Below are 26,438 nucleotides of genomic sequence, written 5' to 3'. Positions count from 1 at the left end.
TCTTTAAAGAAACCTTGCACTTGCAGAATCCTTGGTTCAAATAACTACAGTTTTTTTTCAATTGCTAACAAGCATCCGTCAATACTGAAGCCACTTTTTCAAAACTCTTCACAGTCTGCATTACCAACATGCATCTTGGCCAAACAGTTAATCTCACCTCCAAAACTCACTCAAACCACCAAAACACTTCATACATGTCTCAAAATAAGCTCGTTCGACCATAACACTGGCAACAAATCTCACTCAGAAAGCATACATTGTCACTCATAACACACTGACCTAGAAATCACTAACAGGGAGCATTACATAAAATAACTTTTCTCTTTGAAGTTTGAATGATTCTTTACATAAATCAGTATTTAATTATTGAATAAGAATAACACCTTTTCACTTTATTGACTGTACTAAAATATATGTAACAAGAATGAATCAGAAATGCAGCAATTTGCTTCAATAGCCTTTATTTTTCCTATATCTTTACATATAGTCATTTACCTGTGAAAAATAAAAAGTTGAAACAAAAACAAATTCCTGAAAAACAACATAGTAGTATAATAGTATAATCACTTGTACTGGGCGGCAGGTAGCCTGGTGGTTAGAGGGCAGATAGCCTGGTGGTTAGAGGGCAGATAGCCTGGTGGTTAGAGGGCAGATAGCCTGGTGGTTAGAGGGCAGATAGCCTGGTGGTTAGAGGGCAGATAGCCTGGTGGTTAGAGGGCAGATAACCTGGTGGTTAGAGGGCAGATAACCTGGTGGTTAGAGGGCAGATAACCTGGTGGTTAGAGGGCAGATAGCCTGGTGGTTAGAGGCAGGTTGCCTGGTGGTTAGAGGCAGGTAGCCTGGTGGTTAGAGGCAGGTAGCCTAGTGGTTAGAGCATTGGGCCAGTAACCGAAACGTGGCTAGATCGAATCCCTGAGCTGACAAGGTATAAATCTGTCCTTCTGCCCCTGAACAAGGCAGTTTACCCACTGTTTCAATCTGGTTACTACAGAAATGCACAACATTTGCCATCATTCTGTTTTGAATGTGTTTTTAACAGTTTTGAAAACAGTGTGTTAGCATTTGAAAACGTGCTGCAAATATATAGTTTTGCAGGTGGTGGAGTATGAATGAGAAAAGAGTTCATGGATTTCAGAGAATGTGGTCATTGAATGCATTTTGTGTGAAAGCAATGGAAAATGATTCACAGTTTGGTCCACATACACTTCTGTTTCGCTGACTGTGTGGAGAGTTCTGACAATGTGACTTCAGTTTTGACCAATGCATGTTAGCAATTTAATAAAAAAAGTATCATGAAATACCATAGGAACATTAATTTAGATTACCCACACACAAGATACCGATAGTTTCACTGTGTAGTTGTTCGTACAATCATTAAATATTGTAGTACAAAATATGTGATATGTTTCATTATGGTACTACACGTAAATACATCACTGTAAAAGGACTAGTAGAGAGAATACTACAGACACAGTGGAATCATTGAACAAAATCTGAAACGTATTGATGAAATACAATAAAATCACAACACTGGTTTCTTTGAATCAGAGCAAAAATAATTAGCTACATCCATGGCCTGGAGAAGGGTGGCTTGTTCGTGAGGGCACCTATCATATACCTTTCACCTCCATGTGGAAAAGAATGTCTCAATCGGGTTAAGGAAAGGAGATTATGGGGGTAAGTACATGGTGGTAAATTGTGGATGGGCCTGAAACTATGCTTGCACCATTTGAGCATGGTGGAACCTGACATTATGACAAATAAAGGAGAGCCGCACACCCTAGGAGCTCAGATGCAAAATATTTTTTGTCCAACGTTTCGACAGACAAGCTGTCTTCAACAGGGCATAATGACAAACACTGCGGGGTGACTCGTTTATAGTGTCAAAGGACACTCACATGTGTCTGTAATCATGGCCGGGTGTGGCCTGATATCATTGGTTAATTCTCATATATTAAAATAGCATACAAAAAACATAAATGGATAGCGTATGATCATAGATACAATTTGGCTACATAGGCCTACAACAGAAACATCACAAGAATGGCTTCAGATCAACGTTTCGGAGCATCGTAGCACAATTAGGTGCAAAAACTAGACTTTTTGGAAGCAAACCACTCGATTTCGTCCCTACGTTATATTGGCATCGAACATGTCACCCTCCCTAGGAGAGGGGGTGACCTCGATAATTTCGTAAAACGAGAGGCTGCCTGGATCTTTAATCTAAAGACCCTTTGTCACGTCCTGACCATAGAGAGCCCTCGGTTCTCTATGGTGTTTAGGTCAGAGCGTGACTGGGGGGGTTATCTAGTTTATAGATTTCTAGGTTGGTGGTTTGTGTGGTTCCCAATTAGAGGCAGCTGGTAATCGTTGCCTCTAATTGGGGATCATATGTAGGTAGGCTTTTTCCTCACCTGCATTTGTGGGATATTGTTTGTGTTAGTGTGTTTGTGCACTATGTCGTCACGGTCTTTGTAAGTTTTGTTATTTTGTTTCTATTTTCACTTTGTATTTAAAGATGTGGAACTCAATTCACGCTGCGCCTTGGTCTGCTCATTTCCAAAATCGTGACACCCTTGCTCCCTTCAGTCTCAACATAGACTTTGATCTGCTTTTTTAATATATGAGAATTAACCAATGATATCAGGCCACACCCGGCCATGATTACAGACACCTGTGTGTGTCCTTTGACACTATATAAAATGAGTCACCCGGTGTGGTTGTCATTATACCCTGATGAAGACAGCTTGTCTGTCGAAACGTTTGGACATAAACATTTTTGCATCTGAGTTCCTAGGGTGTGCGGCTCTCCTTTATTCTTCAAGTGTTCCACTTCGCTAGCCAGCACCTCGCCTAAATAGGTGTGCGTTTCTTTCACCTCTAGAAACCTGACATTATCCCACACAATGACATAGGTCACGCCATCAGCTCTACAGACCTGATTTAGCTCATCAAGGAAGGTTACAAGGAGAGCTGCATTATATGATCCAATACGAGGTCTGCGTCCCACCACAACATCTTCCGATATAGCCGCACACATGGGGATGTTTGCCCCACGTTGTTCAGGTACTTGGATGGTTGCCTGCTGGCCAGTGAAATTCCAACCTCTCCTCCTTGTCTTGGCCAGGTTGAAGCCTGCCTCATTCAAAAAGAGGAATTTGTGATGGTTTTCATCAGCATCCAGCTCCATCACCCTCTAAAAAGACATTTTGGAAAGAGAATTACTGATTACAATGATGTAGAATTTTTGGGGAATTTTTCACAACAGGCATCTTGAAACTGAACATACCTGAAGATACTCAGTCCTCAGTTGCTTCACTCTGTCTGCATTTCTTTCAAAAGGCACATGGTTTAGCTGTTTTAGAGACACCTGGTGTCTTTTCAGCATGTGGGCAATAGTCGGCAAACTTATGGCTTCCACATTGTTGAACATGTCGTCATTGTCCAAGATGTGCTGCCGAATTTCTGTAATGCTAATATAATTTCTGGCCCGAACCAAATTGACCACATCCCGCTCTAGTGGTCAGTCAGAATTTTGCCTCTACTCCCCTATTTGGCCTAGACTCAATTCTGTAGGGATAATTACAGTAAGAACACATTTAGTCACATCATCATCTCTGTGGTACACATTGGCATTCTCACGCCCTGACCATAGATTGCTTTGTATGTTTCTATGTTTTGTTTGGTCAGGGTGTGATGTGGGTGGGCATTCTATGCTTTATGTCTAGGTTGTCTATTTCTGTGTTTGGCCTAGTATGGTTCCCAATCAGAGGCAGGTGTCAGTCGATGTATCTGATTGGGAGCCATATTTAGGTAGCCTGTTTTCCTTTGTGTTTTGTGGGTGGTTGTATCCTGTGTTAGTGTTTTCACCATACGGGACTGTTTCGGGTTGTTTGTACTTTTGTTATTTTCGTTCAGTATTCGTTTTGATTTATTAAATATATCATTATGGACACTTACCACGCTGCGCATTGGTCCTCCGATCCTTCCTACTACTCCTCGTCAGACGAAGAGGACGAAACCCGTTACAGGCATGCAGTATACTGTACAGTCATTTGACAATTGAGAGTAGCCTAATGCTTAGTGCATGCTGAAGACTTAGCGGTTCTCATTGCGGAAAGTTCTGATGATTGAGGCCGCGGTTGATCTTCTGAGGTTTGGTTGAACATAGTAGCTGCCTCAGTCATTGTCATGCCATGATTTACAACATGGTCTACAACTATTGCTTGGACACTCTTTGCTGTTGCTGCCGCTAACTTGGTCCGTGGCCTTGTCCTCTATCACGTTCCCCCACACCTCTCAAACGAGGCCCACGACCACCACTCAGAAGGGGTGCTTGTCCCCTGCCATTCCTTTGACCACCATGTCTTCCTCCTCCCACTGCTTGACTTCTATTGTGACCTGGATCACCTGCTGGCTCCATGTTATCGCTATGGTGTTGTAGGTGGATACCACTAATTTCACTATATACTCGTACCACAATGTGAAATCAATCATCAGTAACGAGTTGGCAGTATTGAAAAAGCAATTACAAGGGCTTGCATACATACACTCACCGGCAACTTTATTAGGTACACCTGCGTGTTAACGCAAATAGCCTGCTCCTTCAAACAATGAATCATGTGGCTGCCTGCAACTCAATATATAGAGTAGAGAGCTTTAGTTGTTGTTCGACCAAACATTAGAACGGGCAAGATGCGTAATCTAAGCAACTTTTACCTTGGTATGATTGTTGGTGCCACACATGGGGGTTCCAGCATCTCAGAAACAGCTGCCTTCCTGGGATTTTTACGCACTACAGTCTCTAGAGTTTACAGAGAATGGTGCGATAAACAAAACACATTCAGTGAACGGCAGTTCTGTGGGCAAAACACCTTGTTAATGAGAGAGGTCAGAGGAGAATGTCCAGACTCATTCAAGCGTCCTCAGAGCATGCGCAGACCAGCTGGCTGGTGTGTTTACGGACGTATTCAATCAATCCTTATCCCAGTCTGCTGTTCCCACATGCTTCAAGAGGGCCACCATTGTTCCTGTTCCCAAGAAAGCTAAGGTAACTGAGCTAAACGACTACCGCCCCGTAGCACTCACTTCCGTCATCATGAAGTGCTTTGAGAGACTAGTCAAGGACCATATCACCTCCACCCTACCGGACACCCTAGACCCACTCCAATTTGCTTACCGACCCAATAGGTCCACAGACGACGCAATCGCAACCACACTGCACACTGCCCTAACCCATCTGGACAAGAGGAATACCTATGTGAGCATGCTGTTCATCGACTACAGCTCAGCATTTAACACCATAGTACCCTCCAAACTCGTCATCAAGCTCGAGACCCTGGGTCTCGACCACGCCCTGTGCAACTGGGTCCTGGACTTCCTGACGGGCCGCCCCCAGGTGGTGAGGGTAGGTAACAACATCTCCACCCCGCTGATCCTCAACACTGGGGCCCCACAAGGGTGCGTTCTGAGCCCTCTCCTGTACTCCCTGTTCACCCACGACTGCGTGGCCATGCACGCCTCCAACTCAATCATCAAGTTTGCGGACGACTACAGTGGTAGGCTTGATTACCAACAACAACGAGACGGCCTACAGGGAGGAGGTGAGGGCCCTCGGAGTGTGGTGTCAGGAAAATAACCTCACACTCAACGTCAACAAAACAAAGGAGATGATTGTGGACTTCAGGAAACTGTCTGTCTGTCTGTGTCAGGATGTTGCAGAGTCCTCTCTTCTGTCTGTCCTCTGATCCCGACACTCCACTATCCTAAACACACAACAACATGCATGAATCACAAGGTGTTTATGGCTACAGTGTTTTAAATGAGGAAAACTGAAATAGGAAATTCAGGAAAGGGAGGACTTACCCAATGATTCCTGTGGGGATGAGGAGGAGGAGGAGGGCTCCGAACAGGAAGGGGAATTTGTTTTTGTTTTTCTTATCTCTTACTTTTTTCTTAATTTTAATTGTTTAGGTATTTTCTTAAAACTGTGTTGTTGGGCTTGTAAGTAAGCATTTCACTGTTGTATTTGACGCATGTGACAAATAAAATTTGATTTGATTTGATTCGTGATGTGCAGGGTGGCAGCGTAGAGAGAGTTAAAGAGGCCGCTGGCCACCAGGGATCACAGCCCCTTCACACAGGCCACCGAAGAAAACAACTCACCTGAAACACAAAGGACATAGAGGATGTCTGTAATACTTAAAGCATATTCTCATGAAATGTTATGCTACATTATGAACAGTTATAGCACCTTATAGATGTCGTCATAGAGCCCTATGAAACTGTATACATGAGCGGCCGTAACATATTGAGAACATATTCCAGCTAAGGGCCCTCTTTTGAAAGCTCTCTCTCACCTTGTTCTTCAGGCCCCACCAGCTTGGACAGCTTGGCCCTGAGGACTGGAGTGGCTGCCATGTAGAGGAAGCACAGCCCATAGCCTGTTAGAAAAGGGGAGTGGATTTACCTCAGGTTAAAGGTACACTATGGAAGTTTACTTGGGTATTTTCCATGTATTAATCTATCACCATCACTAGAGGGCAGTGAATAAGCGAAGAGTTTTGCGACCTTTACCCAGCTGTGTGTTTTCTGTGGAGGAAACAAGGCAGGAGGAGAGAGAAAACAGAATTCCTTCAGGGCAGGCTTATTGATCTATTACTCTGGGAGACATGTGTTTTACTGTGTGATACTAGAGCGTTTCCCCCTGTGCACTGTTCTCCAGACACACCACCAGATAATACTGCTGACTTATACTGTTGCTAGCTGAGCCAAGAACACATGTTCATAACAATAAAGAAATCTAGTGAACTCTAAGCTGATGTAATGATGACATTTTAATTGATTTTGTCTTCTGGGATAGCCTCTCACCTGTGAATGAGTTCAGTAGTGTTGGCCAGTGAGATGACCACCAGGCCAGTCATGTTTGAGGCCAGTACCACCAGAGACACCCAGAAGTCCTCTAGGCATCGCTGCATGGTCCTTAACCCCAGGAGGCTGCTGAGGTAGGCCAGGTTCTGGGCTGCAGACCCCCAGCCGATCAGCCGTGGGCCCCAGCACAGCGGAGAGCTCAGCTCATACAGAACATACAGCTTGCGGCTGCCAAAGTGGACCACCACCAGGAAGAAGCAGGAGGTGTAGAGCCACAGTTTGTACCTCCTCCATTTTGTGTAACTGCCAGCCTCGGTGGGGTCACCTAGTACAGAGTCGAGGCGGTAGACGACGCGGTGGTGGTGCGTGGTGAAGAGTTTGGCACTGGGGTCAGGGGTGATGGACTTGGGTACACACAGGTAGGCAAAGAGGCCAGCAGCCAGGTTAGTGACCAGCACCAGCCAGAATGTGTCAAGGTACCTTGGGAGGAAAAGTCCTCATGAGAAGTATAAGTGTTATCTAGTTACATTACTGTATCACAAGTTTAGACACGTATAAACATACTGTAATCAAAATATGAATTGAAGAAGAATAAGACAATGATAAGTTTTCAGTCCACAGATAGCTAGCTACCTTGGGCCATCTTAACGTTGAATAACCTACGCTCGTGCCTGTCACCACTGCCCACCTATGTTACTGGCCAGCATGCCAGTGTCACGCCCTGACCTTAGAGATCATTTTTATGTCTCTATTTTGGTTGGTCAGGGCGTGAGTTGGAGTGGGCATTCTATGTCTGGTGTTCTATGTTGTCCTTGTTTTGTATTTCTATGTGTTTGGCCTGGTATGGTTCCCAATCAGAGGCAGCTGTCTATCGTTGTCTCTGATTGAGAACCATACTTAGGTAGCCTGTTCCCACCTGTGTTGGTGGGTAGTTGTTTTCTGTTTTGTGTGTCGTCACCTTACAGAACTGTTCGTTTGTCGTTTTGTTGTTTTGTCGAGTGTTTCGTATTTTATTAAAAGTAATATGAACACTTACCACGCTGCACCTTGGTCCTCTTCACCTTCTCCCGACGAAGTTCGTTACAGCCAGCCAGTCCCAGATAGGCCTCCAGCACTGCCACCCTGACGGTCTGGGAGCCCCTGTCGCTGATATCAGCCACAAAGGCAATGCAAAATGCCTGGATGGTGTTGAAGTCGTCTGAGAGTAAGGATGAGTTAGTTGATTCATCGATAAGTCAGTCAAGGGTGCCCACAATGATAAAGCAGATTCATTGGTTAATCGGCACTAGCAACTAATTGATTCTGGACTGGAGCGTGGACCATAGTTCGTCTTTCAATCACCCACGTGGGTATATGCTCCTAAAAACAAATTGGTTTTGAATGATGAATTGAGGTCCACACTCTAGTCCAGTTGGTACTGGTAATGCAGCTTAAAGTTGGTTACCAACCACCATATAAAGTCCAAAGAAGCTGAAGAAGCCTGAAGGAGGAGAGGACCTTGTGCCTATCAGGTAAAATAACAACCCAATCTTTATATCCCAGGACAAATTAGCTAGCAACAGCAAACTTGCTAGCTAAATTGCCATAAATGTTAAATGTTTTTCGACCTGTCCCCAAATTTATATAGTTGGTTCAGAGTTCGTTTTGATATTTCAACCTGCGTGTCCTGAACGCGTCTGGTGTGGGTGGACAAGACCGCACACGCATGCGGTCTGGTCAGCATGTAATGGTCTCGAGATCGCTCCATCTGGACAAAGCTTTAAACTGCACCTCGAACTTCTGTTGCTTTCTGATTCCAGGACAATTCCATGGTATCAGAGTCACACAGATGTCACTTTAAAATGTATGTCAAACAAAAACCAATGATTGCAAAGTTAAACAAACCACACAGCTCTATGCACAATGACTACTTTTAACAATTTTCACAGAAAAATTTACAAAAATACATTTACTTGAAGAACAGTGCAGATGCAAAGTTTGATAACAAAATTATGGTTTGTGCTGTCAAATATTTTTTAGAAGTAACCCAAGATAGACCACAGCCTGTAGTCTCCAATGTAAGCAAATGAATCATAGCGGGTAGAACAAGCAAGGAAGTGGGCAGAGCAAAGCACGAGCTCTCGAGAGCCTATTGGTGCATTCTAGCATGTATTTGAATATTTCCGTTAGAGAACGCCTACTTTGTGAAGTGCAGTGTGCAATAACTCAATTCGCCCTTGCACTCCTTCTAAACAACGCAATTTATTGACACTTTGGCAAAGGGTAAACTCTACAAAACATTGTCTACTCTGTTCATAACAGATTCTAGTTTTGGAAACAGAAACATTTATTGAGATCAAATGCTTAATCGATGAGAAAATTTGCAGAATGTCGGCCAAAATCCATCTTGCTCCATTTTCCGACTGCCACTGGGCTTCCTCTCAACATCATATTTGGTAGTGAGTGGAAAAGCCAACCAAATGCTTCACATTTATACATCCGGTGAAATATCTGTCTCATTGTTTTATTTGTGGTGCTGTCATTCTGTTACCAAACTTTGCATTTGCACTGTTCTTCAAGTAAATGTGTTTTTGTCAAATGTTCTGTGGGAATTTTTAAAAGTAGACAGAGTCCTTGTGCATGGTTTGTTTAACTTTGCAATCATTGGTTTTGGTTTGACATACATTTTAAATAGAAAAATCTGAGGCTTTGTCACTCTGTTACTTTGGAATTGCCCATCAACAAATTGTCACAATGTCACCACATGCATTTGTTTTATTTCATCAAGTAATTTCAAAATAATGGTCAAACATTTAGACATTTGATCTACGAATTATTACACATTCTGCACTCTTTATGTTATTAGATAGTTATTACACATGTAGCCTTATAATAGCTTAACAGGCCTAGATCATTGGATAAACTGACATTTATTTATTTAATTTATTTATTTATTTAAATAATTTATTAAAAATATATTTGTTGCTATAAAATCCAAGTCTGTTTTTTCCCCTCTCACAATTGATTTTATGAACTTAATTTATCAAAATAGATATTAAAGGGGCAATCTGCAGTTCAAACAACTACAAAGGTTCACCCGTCACTGTTTAAAACTTTTGGGAAACACCTGAGGGATGGGGCTGGAAAAATGTAATCACGTTCTCAAATTCATAGACAGAGCTATTGATGCAAGGACTGTCCATGATCCATTACACCAAAATAATAGTTTTAACCACGTTTTGAGGCCATACAGTGTTTGCTTACAAACAATGGAGTAAAAGAAGCTTATATTGTGGATTCTGGTGGGGTATGACAGTTGTACTCATGAGGCATTTATACGTTTTCAAGAATCAATGGAAATACACTGAGGGTACAAAACATTAGGAACACCTGTGCTTCCCATGTCATAGACTGGCCAGGTGAATCCAGGTTTAAGCTATGATCTCTTATTGATGTAACCTGTTAAATCCACTTCAATCAGTGTCGATGAAGGGGAGGAGACAGGTTAAAGAAGGATTTTTAAGCCTTGAGACAATTGAGACATGGATTGTGTATGTGTACCATTCAGAGGGTGAATGGGCAAGACAAAGATTTAAGCGCCTTTGAATGTGATATGGTAGTATGTGACCGGCGCACCGGTTTGAGTGTGCAACGCTGCTTGGATTTTCATGCTCAACTGTTTCCCATATCAAGAATGGTCCACCAGCCAAAGGACCTCCAGCCAACTTGACACAACTATGGGAAGCATTGGAGTCAACATGGGCCAGCATCCCTGTGGAACACTTTCAACATCTTGTAGAGTCCATGCCCTGACTAACTGAGGCTGTTCTGAGGGCAAAAGGGGGTGCTACTCAATATTAGGAATGTGTTCTTAATGTTTTGTAAACTCAGTGTATATGTTATCAATTTAAAAGTCCAAAAATGGATGTACCAATCGCAAATTGACCTTTTTGAAGTATTACACAGAAAAAACCTTTATTGGGTGATGATTTATCATTTTCAATAGCCTTCTGGATGCTGTCACAGTATTGCCTTAGCTTTAATGTGCTACAAGTTGATACAGGTATTTGTGTAGGTATTTGATACAGGTCCAATTCCGCTCTCTTTTCGCCAAAGTTTAAATTGGTTTATTTGCATAAAAGGGAATTTTCATCCTGCATGTGCCCTCACATGTTTCACCAATCCCTCTCAGAAATATCCTCACATATCCTGTTGTATTAAAGATGCATTCTATAACATTTCCAAGTAATGTCTACGATACAGTATCTGTACATTAAAGGCACAGAATTCCAGAACATCATTTGAAACGAGTTTACTATCAGAATTGCCTAAATAACCCAAAATTAAGCAATCAATAATTTCAATGAAAAAGTACTTTCCATTATTGCAATTCAAATTCCACTATTACTGAGAACAAAAGGTTTGTTGGGAGAAAGGGACCTTTGACTTCCAGCTGCAGCAATTGAAGTACACTGTTAAACAGGTCATATAAAAACGTTTCTTTATAACTCAACGGGAATTTGTGTTGAAGTGTAATTTCAACCCAATTCAAGGCTGCCTTGTGCAATACAGTGTTTATGTAAAGGACAATGTATGTAACATTGTCTTAACATGGGAGAGTTGACATGAAAACTCTTACTTATCCTTGGTTTACTTATTGTGGTACACACACGCAGGCAGACACACACACACACACAATTCTGCGAATCTGAGTTACGGGTGGCATGGAGGAATATTCCTTTGTTTCTAAACAGTGGTGTGTGTACTTTGCCCAGAGATGATGACACCATGTAATTGTTACGTGGAGTGGAACAGGGGAACCCAAGAGCAGACTCAGATGAGGAGACTGGGATGAAGTAACCAAGGTGTTTATTGAAACACAGAGGGGAGATGGAGTGCAGGTCGGGGGAAGCTCGGGCGGGTTGCTGGAAACCAGATGCGGAGGCTGAAGCGAGAGGGGTTGAGACAGGGTAAGCAGGTCCAGAGGGGAATCCAAGGGAGTAGTGGAGTGGGGAATCCAGGACAGAGTAGCAGGATGATGAGACGTGGGACTGGAGACAGGGACCAGAGTGAGAGCGGGCAGAACTGTAGCAGAGAGGAAAACAGCGTCAGGCAAGGAAAACAGGCACAACTGGATAACAGGAATAGTAATAAATGACTAGAAACGTAGACTGACTGAGCAGGGATTACGATCTGGACGAGTGGAAGTGGCAGGGCTGAGTATTTGTTAGAGGTCTTGATTATGGAACAGCTTGCAGCTGGTGGGGATCTGGACGAGTGGAAGTGGCAGGGCTGAGTATTTGTTAGAGGTCTTGATTATGGAACAGCTTGCAGCTGGTGGGGTTCTGCTCTGACTCCAGCACACCTGTCTCCGCCCACACAATCACACACACACACACAGAGAGAGAGGGAGAGAGCACTGGGGGAGTGGCGGCAGGTCAAGGAGACACAGAATGAGCAGTAGAGGGCGTGGCAGGAGCAGATGTAACAGTAATGACAGTGGTTAAAGCACCAAACATGCTTAGGAACTTACATTTCCTAGTCTAATATGTTTTCACTCTGAAAACATAGTCGCGTAGGGTTGTTCCAACAACTATTATTCTTCTGTACAACAGACAACTGTTGTTATGGGACAATAAACTGGCTTCAACAGAAGATGGAGTTCATGGGTCGTGTTCATTAGGGAATCCTGTAGCAAAATGTTTTGCAATGGAAACGGTATATGAGCGTCTCGTATTAGAAACATTCAGATTGTACCGCCCCGTTTTCTTCAGGTTATAGCTCCTGAACACCACCCAGATTTCGGTAGGAGAGGCCCTTATGCAGGTATATAACTGACAAGGCCTTCTGTCCAGCTCTTGTCATTGTTTTTCTCTTCAATAGACTTCAGCACAACCCAAACAAGGGAGAGGTGGGATGGGTGAGGCATCCTCAGGTGAATGTGATGACCATGTGACAGGGTGCCCAATGGATCAACAGAGAAATAGGTAACACTTGCAAAGCCAGCAGTGCCTTAAGGGCTGGGGGTAGGATGGGGTGGGAGATGCACAGCGTACAAAACATTAGGAACACCTTCCTAATATTAAATTGCACCCCCTTTTGCCCTCAGTTAGTCGGGGCATGAACTCTACAAGGTGTGACTGTTTCATTCACTAACTCACTCACCGACTCACACTCTCTCACTCACTCACTCACTCACTCACTCACTCACTCACTCACTCACTCACTCACTCACTCACTCACTCACTCACTCACTCACTCACTCACTCACTCACTCACTCACTCACTCACTCACTCACTCACTCACTCACTCACTCACTCACTCACTCACTCACTCACTCACTCACTCACTCACTCACTCATTCACTCACTCATTCACTCACTCACCCCTCACTCACTCACACTACTTTCTTGTGTTGTACAACACACTCCCTCCTCAGCCCAGTCACCTCACTCAAAAGTTAATATTTAATTCAGCCTCTACGTGATATACTGTATGTATACTGCAACTTTATCTCCTGTTCTGTCTTTAAACAGCGTGGTAGCGTCCCCAATTATGTCGTAAAACCTTTGCACCCACACTCTAATTAGATTTTCTGTCTAATATATCTATCTCTCTTCTCTGTGTACTTGAGCTACTCTCTGGATATCTGGACCAGCCATGGTGGTGTGTCTGACTGGGCTATGGAGGTATCGGAATTACCTGATCATATTCCTCACCCCACTGTTGATTTTACCTCTACCCATAATAGTTGGGGGACCGGTAAGAGTGTGTGTGTGTGTTTGCGTGTGTTTGTTTGTGTATAACTGAGGCTTTGATGTGTTTGTTTTAACCCTCTTGAAAGTTCAGAAGTTATTCTTAGTTGAGGATAACGTTCTGAAGCATTTCAAGTCCTGGTCGTACACAAATTGAATGCCGGAATTCCTAGACAACTCTATATGTTTATTAAAGCTTCACTGAATATTTTGGTTACACGTCTGTATGTATTTCCTAAAGTGACATTTCCATTGTATTTGTGACATTTTTAATTATTTCACAATATCCAGGAATCTACTGTAGACTGGTAATTTAGTGTGTGTAGATAGGAGGTTCAGCAGCCATGCACATTACAGGTTGAGTTTCCTGTGAGTTACGGTTGTCCTCCAGGACAATAAATCATCATGCATGAAAGACTTGCATTACAGGCAGTTTATAGTTCTTCATCTTTTATCATCAATGGCTTACCGTGTGTCATAAAATATATTTGTTTCTATAAAATCCAAGCCCGTTTTCCCCTTTAAGAATGTGTTTGATTAACTTCATATATCAAAATATATATTAAAGGGGCAATCTGCAGTTCAAACAACTACATAGGTTCACCCGTCACTGATTAAAACTTTTGGTAAAAGCTGAGGGATGGGGCTGGAGAAATATAACCACTCTCAAATTCATAGACGGAGCTAGGGATGCAAGGACTCACCATCCATGGTATAAATATGATAGTTTTAACCATGTTTTGAGACTATACAGAGTGTGTTTACATTACATTGTTTACAAACATTGGAGTTAAACAAGCTCATATTTTGGGTTCTGATAGAGTATGACAGTTGAACTAAGCTCATTAAGCAATATAAGTTATATTCTTCAAGAATGATTGTTATTTACTATGCATTGTAAGAACAACTGTAACTGAAACTAACTTATTGAATAGATGTATTGAATTGCACACAATAAGATATCTTTATGTTCTAAAATAGTTATACTACTTGTCAGTGCTTTGATGCTGTTGGCTGTTGTCTCAGCTGATTGTTCACTGAGAACAAAATGGTCCTGAGAGAGGAATGACTGTGTGTGGTACGCGTTTGTACGTGTTGTCCTACAACAACAGTTGTTGTATGCTACCTACCTCAACAGCCCTCTCACAGTCCCTGTCTCTGTCTGTCTGTCTGTCTGTCTGTCTGTCTGTCTGTCTGTCTGTCTGTCTGTCTGTCTGTCTGTCTGTCTGTCTGTCTGTCTGTCTGTCTGTCTGTCTGTCTGTCTGTCTGTCTGTCTGTCTGTCTGTCTGTCTGTCTGTCTGTCTGTCTGTCTGTCTGTCTGTCTGTCTGTCTGTCTGTCTGTCTGTCTGTCTGTCTGTCTGTCTGTCTGTCTGTCTGTCTGTGTGTCTGTGTGTCTGTGTGTGTGTGTGTACAGGAGGCTAGTTGTGGCTATGTGATCATCCTGACGGCCCTGTACTGGTGTACAGAGTGCATGCCCCTGGCTGTGACCGGTCTGCTGCCTATCATCCTCTTCCCTATGATGGGCATTATGGAGTCAAGCGAGGTACCAACACCACTATCCTCTCCCCGCTCTCCCCTCTCTACTCAACCACCTTCATACCTAATGACTGGATCTTACCCACCCACTAGACTCAGCAATGGAGAAAACAAGATTCTGTTTTATGATCAAAATAAACAGGTCAACAGTTGTTATGACAAAAATTTGAAATATAAATCTTGGTTTAGTAGATACAGTTATGAGGACGTTTGAATAAAGCACCTACACTACCGTTCAAAAGTTTGGGGTCACTTAGTTATTTCCTTGTTTTTGAAAGAAAAGCCCCAACAAATTGTCAATTAAAATAACATCAAATTGATCAGAAATACAGTGTAGACATTGTTAATGTTATAAATGACTGGTTTTTAATGGAATATCTAGATAGGCGTACAGAGTCTCAATGTCAACAGTGAAGAGGCGACTCCGGGATGCTTGCCTTCTAGGCAGAGTTGCAAAGAAAAAGCCATATCTCAGACTGGACAATAAAAATAAAATATTAAGATGGGCAAAAGAACACAGACACTGGACAGAGGAACTCTGCCTAGAAGGCCAGCATCCCGGTGTCGCCTCTTCACTGTTGACGTTAAGACTGGTGTTTTGCGGGTACTATTTAATGAAGCTGCCAGTTGAGGACTTGTGAGGCGTCTGTTTCTCAAACTAGACACTCTAATGTACTTGTCCTCTTGCTCAGTTGTGCACCGGGGCCTCCCACTCCTCTTTCTATTCTGGTTAGAGCCAGTTTGCGCTGTTCTGGGAAGGGAGTAGATCACAGCGTTGTACGATATCTTCAGTTTCTTGGCAATTTCTTGCGTGGAATAGCCTTCATTTCACAGAACAAGAATAGACTGACGAGTTTCAGAAGTGCTTTGTTTCTAGCCATTTTGAGCCTGTAATCGAACCTACACATGCTGGTGTTACTAAATACCGTCTTCCACTCGTCCCCCTCCCGGATACGCACCAGGTTGTAAGCGCTCCTGAGATCCAATTTTGTCAAGAAGCGCGCCCCGTGCATTGACTCGATCGCACTGGCGATGAGAGGCAGCGGTTAGCTGTACCTCACAGTGATCTGATTGATGCCCCGATAGATACACGGGCGCAGACCTCCATCCTTCTTCTTCACAAAAAATAAACTCGAGGAGGCAGGTGAAGTGGAGAGCCGAATGTATCCCTACCCCAGGGATTCGGAGACATATGTTTCCATAGCCGCCGTCTCCTCCTGTGACTGAGGATACATGTGACTCCTGGGAAGTGCTGCGTCTACCAGGAGATTTATCGCACAATCCCCCCGTCGATGGGGTGGTAATTGAGTCACCTTCTTCTTACAGAAGACGAGAGCCAAATCGGCATATTCTGAGGGGATGCGCACGGTGGAGACCTGGTCTGGACTTTCCACCGTGGTCGCACCGATGGAAACCTCTACATACCTCCCTGAGCACTCTCGTGACCACCCCTTGAGAGCCCTCTGTTGCCACGAAATTGTGGGGTCATGACAGGCCAACCAGGGTAGGCCCAGCACCATGGGAAACACAGGAGAATCAATAAGGAAGAGACTGATTCTCTCCTTGTGACCCTCCTGCGTAACCATGTCTAGTGGAGCGGTGGCCTCCCTAATCAGCCCTGACCCTAATAGTCGACTATCTAGGGCGTGCACAGGGACGGGCATATCCACAGGAACAATGGGGATCCCTAAACTATGGGCAAATGAACGATCAATAAAATTCCCAGCTGCGCCTGAGTCTACGAGCGCCTTATGTTGGGAATGCGGGGAAAACTCAGGAAAATTAATAAACACATACATGTGAGCAACAGGGGGCTCTGGGTGAGCCTGGTGCTGACTCACCTGGGGTGACACGATAGTGCCCTGCCTGCTGCCTCGACTCTCTGAGGAACCCCCCCAGCACCGACCAGCAGTGTGCCCTCTGTGGCCACAGATGGTGCAGGGAATGGCCCCTCCTCCGGTCGCCCTAACCGCAGCACCTCCCAGCTCTATGGGCGTCGGAGAGGAGGTGCTGGGGGATGGAACTGACAGGCCCCGGTCCGGATGTCCGCGGGTAGCCAGTAGGTTGTCCAGCCGGATGGACAGGTCCACCAGCTGGTCCAATGTGAGGGTGGTGTCTCGGCAGGCCAACTCCCGACAGACGTCCTCGCGCAGACTGCACCGGTAGTGATCGATCAGGGCCCTGTCGTTCCACCCCGCGCTGGCGGCCAGGGTCCGAAAGACCAATGCGAAATCCTGCGCGCTCCTCGTCCCCTGCCTCAGGTGGAACAGACGTTCAACCGCCGCTCGACCCTCAGGCGGGTGGTCGAACACTGCCCGAAAGCGGCGGGTGAACTCTGCGTAACTCGGCGTTGGCCCACTCCAGGGCTTTGCCTGAAAGGCAGGAGACGAGAGTGTACACGCTCTCACGTCCCGAAGGATCCAGGTGGACAGTCGCCAGGGAGAGCTCCAGCTGGAGTAGGAACCCCTGGCATCCGGCAGCCATCCCATCATACTCCCTCGGGAGCGCGAGTCGAATCCCGCTGGGACCGGGTGAAAGAGGGGTGGACAGTGGGACCCGCTGTGGCGGGGCTGATGGAGGCGCTGGAAAACCTCCTCTCTCCCAACGATCCATCGTCTGCAGCACGCAATCCATGGCGGTGCCCAGACGTTGCAACATGGTCGCGTGCTGCTGGACGCGCTCCTCTACCGCCACAGGGAGGGCGTCTGCTCCTGCTGACTCCATTCCGGGTGAGTTATTCTGGAATGTGGTCTGTATGTAGCTGGTGTATAGGAGTCAGGCGCAGGACAGTAGATATGAGTAAATAAACGTACTTTACTCAACATAATACAAATGCACTACAAAAGAGAGCCCACATTAACGGACCTTACTACATACAAACAATAACTCACAAACTAACATGGGGAACAGAGGGTTAAATAATAAACAAGTAATTGGGTGAGTGAAGCCAGGTGTGTAAGACAAAGACAAAACAAATGGAAAATGAAAAGTGGATCGGCGGTGGCTAGAAGGCCGGTGACGTCGACTGCCGAACGCCGCCCGAACAAGGAGAGGGACCGACTTCTGCGGAAGTCATGACAACGTGCCATTGAAACACAGGAGTGATGGTTGCTGATAATGGGCCTGTGTACGCCTATGTAGATATTCCATTAAAAGTATGCCGTTTACAGCTACAATAGTCATTTACAATATTAGCAATATCTACACTGTATTTCGGATCAATTTGATGTTATTTTAATGGACAAAAAAGGTGCTTTTCTTTCAAAAACAAGGACATTTCTAAGTGACCCCAAACTTTTGAATGGTAGTGTAAGTACTGTTGATAAAGTCCTTACTGTTGATCCCATGTTTAGTATATTATGGTATTTATAAGCAGAACCTGTCTCAGACCAGTACAGTCATTCAGAACCCCCCTGTTTGTCTCTCATCCAGGTGTGTACCCAGTACATGAAGGACTCTAACATGCTGTTCGTTGGAGGGCTGTTGATGGCTATAGCTGTGGAACACTGGAACCTTCACAAACGCATCGCCCTCAGAGTACTTCTCGTAGTAGGGGTGAGGCCTGCCCTGTAAGAGACCCCCTTTATCTGTTTTAATTCTCCTATTACAGAGCTGTTTGGTCTAGTGTTCTGATAGCCCAATGTGTAATTCATATCAAATGTCTTATCTGTTTCCTTTTTAAATGGTCTCTCTCTCTCTCTCTCTCTCTCTCTCTCTCTCTCTCTCTCTCTCTCTCTCTCTCTCTCTCTCTCTCTCTCTCTCTCTCTCTCTCTCTCTCTCTCTCTCTCTCTCTCTCTCTCTCTCTCTCTCTCTCTCTCTCTCTCTCTCTCTCTCTCTCTCCCTCCCCTTCCTGTCTCTCCAGTCTGATGATGGGCTTCATGGGCACCACAGCCTTCCTGTCCATGTGGATCGGTAACACAGCCTCCACTGCCATGATGCTGCCCATCGCTAATGCTGTGCTGAAGCAGCTGTGTGACACCGAGGCCCAGGCAGAGGAGAGGGAGATGGACCTGATGGCCATCAGAGGGGCCGGGCCCGGGACTGGGATACCTAAGGGCCAGGACAACCAAGCCTTTGATATGGGTGACAAGGAGAACAGTATTACCATATGTGTGTGTTGTTAAGAGGAAGTGGTGTGTGTGTGGGGCGGGGTATGTGTATGTATGTATGTGTGTATGTGTGTGTTGAGAGTAATTTGTTTTGTGTCCATTGGCCTCGACACCATCCATTCTAGGTTTCTCAAGCCATTCTCAAACTAAAATACAGCCTGGTACTACTAGACTATGCCCATAAGTTCGCCATGAGCTTTCACAATCACAAGCTGATTCACATCTTTCTGTTTTTGTAATAAATGATATCTCCCTTATTTGGCAGATGATGGAGGTGCTACTAAATGTACAAAGGATGTCAAGCCCATGAAGAATGTAATTCAGTTAGGTAAGTAGAATACAGTGTGTGTTCTCTCAACATCAGTGTTCCTCAGTCATGGTCCTTGAAACCCACAGGGTGGACAGGCTTTTGTTCCAGCCCAGGAATAACACACCTCATTCACACCTGTTGTGGATTCCCTGAAACACCCTTCTGTCAATTGTTCAACCATTCATCTTAGTAGAGGTACACAAGTAAGTAAGAGATATTGATAAGCTTATTCAGGATGTGACCTTATTGATTTTGTCTGTTCAAGACAAGATTGTTTGGACTTCTCTCGTCTGGCTAAGATGGAATACAACTGACTCAGACATATTGTACATCATATTCTATATCATCCCTGTTTCAGACTCCCTGAAAACAACAGGTGGAAAATATTTGCCCTAATCTCTTAGTTACCCTTAGGAAAACTTCTGACAGACTGACCTCTAACCCCTGAACATTCTGATTGGCTGACCCATGGTTCTCTCCCTCCAGAGCCCGAGCCAGAGGTGGAGGAGAGTCCGGAGGCGAGGGAGAGGAAGCTAAAGAGGGAGGCTAAGTACCTGAAACTGGATAAAGGCATGAGTCTCAGTGTGTGTTACTCTGCCAGCATCGGAGGAACAGCCACCCTCACCGGCACCGCCCCGAACCTCATCCTCAAAGGACAGGTCGACGAGTATGTTTATATGTCTGTTTATAAAGGCTTACTATGTATGGGTATTATTACAAGTAAATACAGTAAGATACCCATCTGAGTAGCTCTCATTAAAGGGTTATTGTGTGTGGATACAGTATTGCACACTGGTTTAGCAACTGTTCTTCTCTGGGAAAACTGCAGTGCCCAGTGTACTTTGTTTACAGCAGCTAAAGCACAAGGCTGGATACACTGACTGTACAGTAGTTCCTTGGCTTGGGAGTTAGCTAACATCTCTGTCACCTCCTCGATAGAATTAGAATTCCCTGCACATTCCCGTTCAATGCAGCATTTTTTGGTGGGTGCACCGCCCGGCGGCCATGTTGGGTGTACCTACAGTACAGTACCCTTTGGAATGTTCATGTAACTGATGCTAGTTCTAATTCTATCATTCTATCATTCTTTCCCCACAGACTGTTCCCAGGAAATGGAGACATCATCAACTTTGCCAGCTGGTTTGGTTTCTCCTTCCCCAACATGGTTCTGATGCTGATCATCTCCTGGCTGTGGCTGCAGTTTATGTACCTGGGCTGCAAGTGAGTCCTTCTTTTCTGTTATGTTTTACCTCCAGTCAATAACATCCATAACACTTTTGGCAGGAAGCCGAAGCAATGTGATTATGTGCCTGCAGTCCATGTTGAAAGGGGACACATTCACGAACATATCCAATCATCAAAATGCAATATAATAAGCATAGTAAAACAATAGAAGGTAATGGTTTATGGTCATATTTCACTTATGTAGATATCCATTTATGTTAGACATTGACCTATAGATAAAGTAGATAAAAGCCTATATAAGACCCAGCGCCCTATACGGTACTGTATAGAGATCTCTGATATGTCTGGGATCTATTTGGCCCATTCACCCACAGCATGAAGAAGTTGTTTGGCTGTGGAACGAATAAAGATGGTGACAAGGAGGCGTACGGGGTGATAAAGAATGAGTATAAGAAGCTGGGCAGTGTGTCCTTCGCTGAGGGCTGCATCCTGGTGATGTTTGTCCGGCTGGTCCTGCTCTGGTTCACCACAGAACCAGGCTTCATGCCCGGCTGGGCCGCTGTGCTCTTCAACAAGGACAAACCGTGAGTGATAGACATCAGTATGTTCTGTGTTGTAACTCCCTGTGGTTCTGCCTGGTTATCTCGCTTTTTTTATCTAATAGCTTTCTGCAGTCTTTGTAAGCAACAAATACAGCTATACACATAATATGTACATAAACTGTAATTACACTGTACATGCCTATGTAACTACCATATTAATACATAGGGACACGTTGAGTGGGACTGAGAGACATTGTTTATATGTCGATTTATATGTTCCAGGTATGTCACTGATGGCACAGTGGCCATGTTGATGTCAACGCTGTTCTTTGTGATCCCATCCCAACTACCCAGATGTGGCGGGTACTCTGAGGATGGTATGTGTGTGTGTGTGTATGCACGTTTGTGCATGTGTGTGTTTTTTGTCAATATATCTTTGAGTGGTGAGTACATTGAGACCCGATCACTGGACACTTTAATAAATGGATCACTAGTCACTTTAAACAATACCACTCTGAATAATGCCACTTTAATAATGCCTACATATCTTACATTACTCATATCACATGTATATACTGTATTTTATACCATCCACTGCACCTTGACTATTCCGCTCTGCCATCGCTCATCCATATATTTATATGTACATATTCTCATTCACCACTTTAGATTGTGTGTATTAGGTAGTTGTTGGGAAATGTTCGATTATTAGTTAGATATTACTATAAGCATTTCGCTACACTCGCATTAACATCTGCTAACCATGTGTATGTGACCAATTATTTTTATTTGATTTGACTCGTGTGTTTACGAGTGTGCGATTGAGAGAGACGGTGTGTGTGTCTGCCTGTCTGTGATACTATTGTATAGAGCGGCCTTTCTTAAAGTATGGGTTGGACATGTTAATGGTGAGCCGTGACATTATTTTTTGGGGGGACTCAATCGGCGTCTCAACTTTGACATTTGGTTGTCCACAAGCAGTTTTCCTCTAGTTATGTCAGTCATTGGCAGTCACTCAATTAGCCATGTCAGCTAACATTTTTTAGATTGTTAAGTTAGTCTAGCCAGCTATCTAAACTTGTAGTAATCATGGCTGAATAGCAACCGGGCACCTCTAAACGGAGGGCTCCAGTAATTCAGCACCTACCTCTAAACGGAGGGCTCCAGTAATTCAGCACCTACCTCTAAACGGAGGGCTCCAGTAATTCAGCACCTACCTCTAAACGGAGGGCTCCAGTAATTCAACACCTACCTCTAAACGGAGGGCTCCCTTAATTCAGCATCTACCTTTAAACGGAGGGCTCCAGTAATTCAGCACCTACCTCTAAACGGAGGGCTCCAGTAATTCAACACCTACCTCTAAACGGAGGGCTCCAGTAATTCAACACCTACCTCTAAACGGAGGGCTCTAGTAATTCAACACCTACCTCTAAACGGAGGGCTCCAGTAATTCAGCACCTACCTCAAAACGGAGGGCTCCAGTAATTCAGTGTAACAGTTTAACTTTATGGCGTCCCCTCGCCCCGAACCGGGCACGAACCAGGGACCCTCTGCACACATCAACAACAGTCACCCACGAAGCGTCGTTACCCATCGCTCCACAAAAGCCGCGGCCCTTGCAGAGCAAGGGGCAACACTACTTCTAGGTTTCAGAGCAAGTGACGTAACTGATTGAAACGCTATTAGCGCGTACCCGCTAACTAGCTAGCCATTTCACATCCGTTACATCAGCACCTACCTCTAAACGGAGGGCTCCAGTAATTCAGCACCTACCTCTAAACGGAGGGCTCCAGTAATTCAGCGCCTACCTCTAAACGGAGGGCTCCAGTAATTCAGCACCTACCTCTAAACAGAGGGCTCCAGTAATTCAGCACCTACCTCTAAACGGAGGGCTCTAGTAATTCAGCACCTACCTCTAAACGGAGGGCTCCAGTAATTCAGCACCTACCTCTAAACGGAGGGCTCCAGTAATTCAGCACCTACCTTTAAACGGAAGGCTCCAGTAATTCAGCACCTTCCTCTAAACGGAGGGCTCCAGTAATTCAGCACCTACCTCTAAACGGAGGGCTCCAGTAATTCAGCACCTACCTCTAAACGGAGGGCTCCAGTAATTCAGCACCTACCTCTAAACGGAGGGCTCCAGTAATTCAGCACCTACCTCTAAACGGAGGGCTCCAGTAATTCAGCACCTACCTCTAAACGGAGGGCTCCAGTAATTCAGCACCTACCTCAAAACGGAGGGCTCCAGTAATTCAGTGTAACAGTTTAACTTTATGGCGTCCCCTCGCCCCGAACCGGGCACGAACCAGGGACCCTCTGCACACATCAACAACAGTCACCCACGAAGCGTCGTTACCCATCGCTCCACAAAAGCCGCGGCCCTTGCAGAGCAAGGGGCAACACTACTTCTAGGTTTCAGAGCAAGTGACGTAACTGATTGAAACGCTATTAGCGCGTACCCGCTAACTAGCTAGCCATTTCACATCCGTTACATCAGCACCTACCTCTAAACGGAGGGCTCCAGTAATTCAGCACCTACCTCTAAACGGAGGGCTCCAGTAATTCAGCGCCTACCTCTAAACGGAGGGCTCCAGTAATTCAGCACCTACCTCTAAACAGAGGGCTCCAGTAATTCAGCACCTACCTCTAAACGGAGGGCTCTAGTAATTCAGCACCTACCTCTAAACGGAGGGCTCCAGTAATTCAGCACCTACCTCTAAACGGAGGGCTCCAGTAATTCAGCACCTACCTCTAAACGGAGGGCTCCAGTAATTCAGCACCTTCCTCTAAACGGAGGGCTCCAGTAATTCAGCACCTACCTCTAAACGGAGGGCTCCAGTAATTCAGCACCTACCTCTAAACGGAGGGCTCCAGTAATTCAGCACCTACCTCTAAACGGAGGGCTCCAGTAATTCAGCACCTACCTCTAAACGGAGGGCTCCAGTAATTCAGCACCTACCTCTAAACGGAGGGCTCCAGTAATTCAGCACCTACCTCAAAACGGAGGGCTCCAGTAATTCAGCACCTACCTCTAAACGGAGGGCTCCAGTAATTCAGCACCTACCTCTAAACGGCGGCAGCTCAATGTGTTTGGTAAATACATGTGTGTCACAATGATTAAAGGCACTTAGTGAAGAGTTAGAGTTTGGAGTGCGAGGCAGCAGAGTTTGCGAGGCAGACTTTGAGGTGCCTTGTCATGGCTCTTTGACTTCTGTTTTCGTATTCCTGGCAAAGAGTGTTTTCGTGGTCATGTTAGTATCTAGGATTTAACGATGGCCTTTGATTCCTTAGTAGCAATGTAAGTAGGCATAAGTTAGTACAGTACCATCTAGGACAGAGTCCAGTACACTGTAACAATATAGACCATATAGATTTGGACAGAGATACAATGTACCTTCCTAACTTGCATTACCATACTACCAAGTTTCTGCAGAAGTGCCTGGAATCGAGGCTATAAGTACCGTGATTGTAAACCTTGTTTCATTCTCCAGTGTGTGCCTTGTCCCTATAGGAAAGCCCCTGAAGGCCCCTCCCACCCTGCTCAACTGGGACGTGGTCCATAAGAAGATGCCCTGGAACATTCTCCTGCTAGTGGGAGGAGGCTTCGCTCTGGCCCGGGGCAGCGAGGTACCGTCAGTCTGTTGTTAGGTCGGTCGGTCTGAATTGGTCTGTGTGTCTGTCTGTGTTATATTTTTTGTAACAAAAATGATGACAACTGTGGTTCTGTTTTTATCCGTGTGAAGAAGTCTGGTCTGTCTCAGTGGCTAGGAGAAAGTCTGGCCCCCCTGCAGTCCATCCCTCCCGTTGCCATCTCTTTCCTCCTGTCTCTACTCATCGCCACTTTCACTGAGTGCTCCAGTAACGTAGCTACTACCACATTGTTCCTGCCTATACTGGCCTCTATGGTAAGAGCAGAGAGAATCCCTTACAAATTCGCATACCCACACCCAGGCAACATACATGGTAACACAGATGTTCACTTAGAAAACCTGGATCAATGATTTTAAGTGATGCTAGATTTAGTTTGGAGTTTGTCCTTTTGGGACTATTCCATTGGTTCCATTTTACCGAGAAAACGAAATCAAGCACAGCTAAGTATATGACATGTGTATTGGACCCAGGTCTGACACTTAGGCATACACTACATGTTAATTTCACCCCTTTAACCCATGTGTGACCCTGTCGGTCTGTTCTCAGGCCGTAGCCATTAAGCTCCACCCGCTGTACGTCATGCTGCCCTGCACCATCTGTGCCTCGCTGGCCTTCATGTTGCCGGTGGCCACGCCCCCTAATGCCATCGCCTTCTCCTATGGCAACCTCAAAGTCATGGACATGGTACAACCTACGACCCTTCACCCCTCACCTCGCACCTCTCTCCATACAGTACTTTGTGTAGAGTGAAATACAGTACTGGATCCAAACTGAATTGTTATTTTTCACTTCATGATTTCAGTCTGGTCATCTCTTCATTGTAAAAAACACTTTGTAAAGAAATGTGATTGATTGATTGAGTTATTGAAACCAGTAGTGAAACGGAGCAATTCAGTTTGGATGCAGGCTAGTAGAATACATGGTTGTGAAACATTCTGTCTGTGACCCATGTTTTTCACTGCACTGACAACAGGTGAAGGCTGGATTCGTGCTGAACATTATTGGTGTCATCACCATCAATATCGCCCTGAACACCTGGGGAGCAGCCATGCTCAATCTCAACACCTTCCCTGACTGGGCCAATGTTACCACCATACCCACCCCTTGATCCAGAGACACCAGAAAGAAAGGAAGGAGGGAAGGAGGAGGAGGAGGAGGAGGAGGAAGAGAGTGGAGGGATGGGAAGAGGGGAGAGATGCTGTATGTACACCTCTATCTGGGGCAGGCTGTAAACAGAAGACAGTGCTGATGGTCAACCCACTCAGGGTGATCTAAAGCTGCTACTGTATACACACTCCATGTAACAACACACACAGTATCTGTTTACCGGTTGGACTGGTACTCCTCCTACACTCTGTCAAAGTTTTGATTGATTTGAATTAATTTAAATTAATCTATTTAAATGTTTTTTGTACAGCTAGCTATGCAGGTCGTATTTTATCCTTTTTGGGATAGCCAAATCTGCTTAAGTTTAGAGGAGCGGACACGAGGTGAAAATAC

At 44.9% G+C, this 26,438-nt stretch overlaps 1 protein-coding gene and 1 pseudogene across 1 annotated transcript; one reads left to right on the top strand and one right to left on the bottom strand.

The window, feature by feature from the left end:
* Positions 1-5,861: 5,861 nt before the first annotated feature.
* On the bottom strand, positions 5,862-8,078 carry LOC120018569 (annotated as a pseudogene).
* A 5,432-nt stretch (positions 8,079-13,510) lies between these two features.
* On the top strand, positions 13,511-26,046 carry LOC120018568 (solute carrier family 13 member 2-like). Its single transcript, XM_038961783.1, has 12 exons — positions 13,511-13,612; positions 15,020-15,148; positions 18,574-18,710; positions 19,004-19,224; positions 20,047-20,227; positions 20,659-20,781; positions 21,120-21,329; positions 21,570-21,664; positions 24,799-24,914; positions 25,031-25,192; positions 25,485-25,622; positions 25,912-26,046. The coding sequence occupies exons 1-12, from the start codon at positions 13,511-13,513 to the stop codon at positions 26,044-26,046; spliced, it is 1,749 nt and encodes a 582-aa protein (XP_038817711.1).
* Positions 26,047-26,438: the final 392 nt, after the last annotated feature.

Source organism: Salvelinus namaycush, chromosome 23 (assembly GCF_016432855.1).
Source record: "Salvelinus namaycush isolate Seneca chromosome 23, SaNama_1.0, whole genome shotgun sequence".
NCBI lineage: Eukaryota > Metazoa > Chordata > Actinopteri > Salmoniformes > Salmonidae > Salvelinus > Salvelinus namaycush.
The sequence above is the reverse complement of the archived record's forward strand: the minus strand, read 5'-3'. Positions and strand labels throughout refer to the sequence as shown.

What these genes read in the sequence shown, in the direction of transcription:
- LOC120018568 (XM_038961783.1), top strand. Translation starts at nt 13,511, where the DNA reads ATGGTGGTGTGTCTGACTGGGCTATGGAGGTATCGGAATTACCTGATC. An exon ending in GTAGGGGTGAGGCCTGCCCT is followed by an intron (nt 18,711 to 19,003) that starts GTAAGAGACCCC and finishes CTGTCTCTCCAG; the next exon opens with TCTGATGATGGGCTTCATGG. An exon ending in TGGCGGGTACTCTGAGGATG is followed by an intron (nt 21,665 to 24,798) that starts GTATGTGTGTGT and finishes TTGTCCCTATAG; the next exon opens with GAAAGCCCCTGAAGGCCCCT.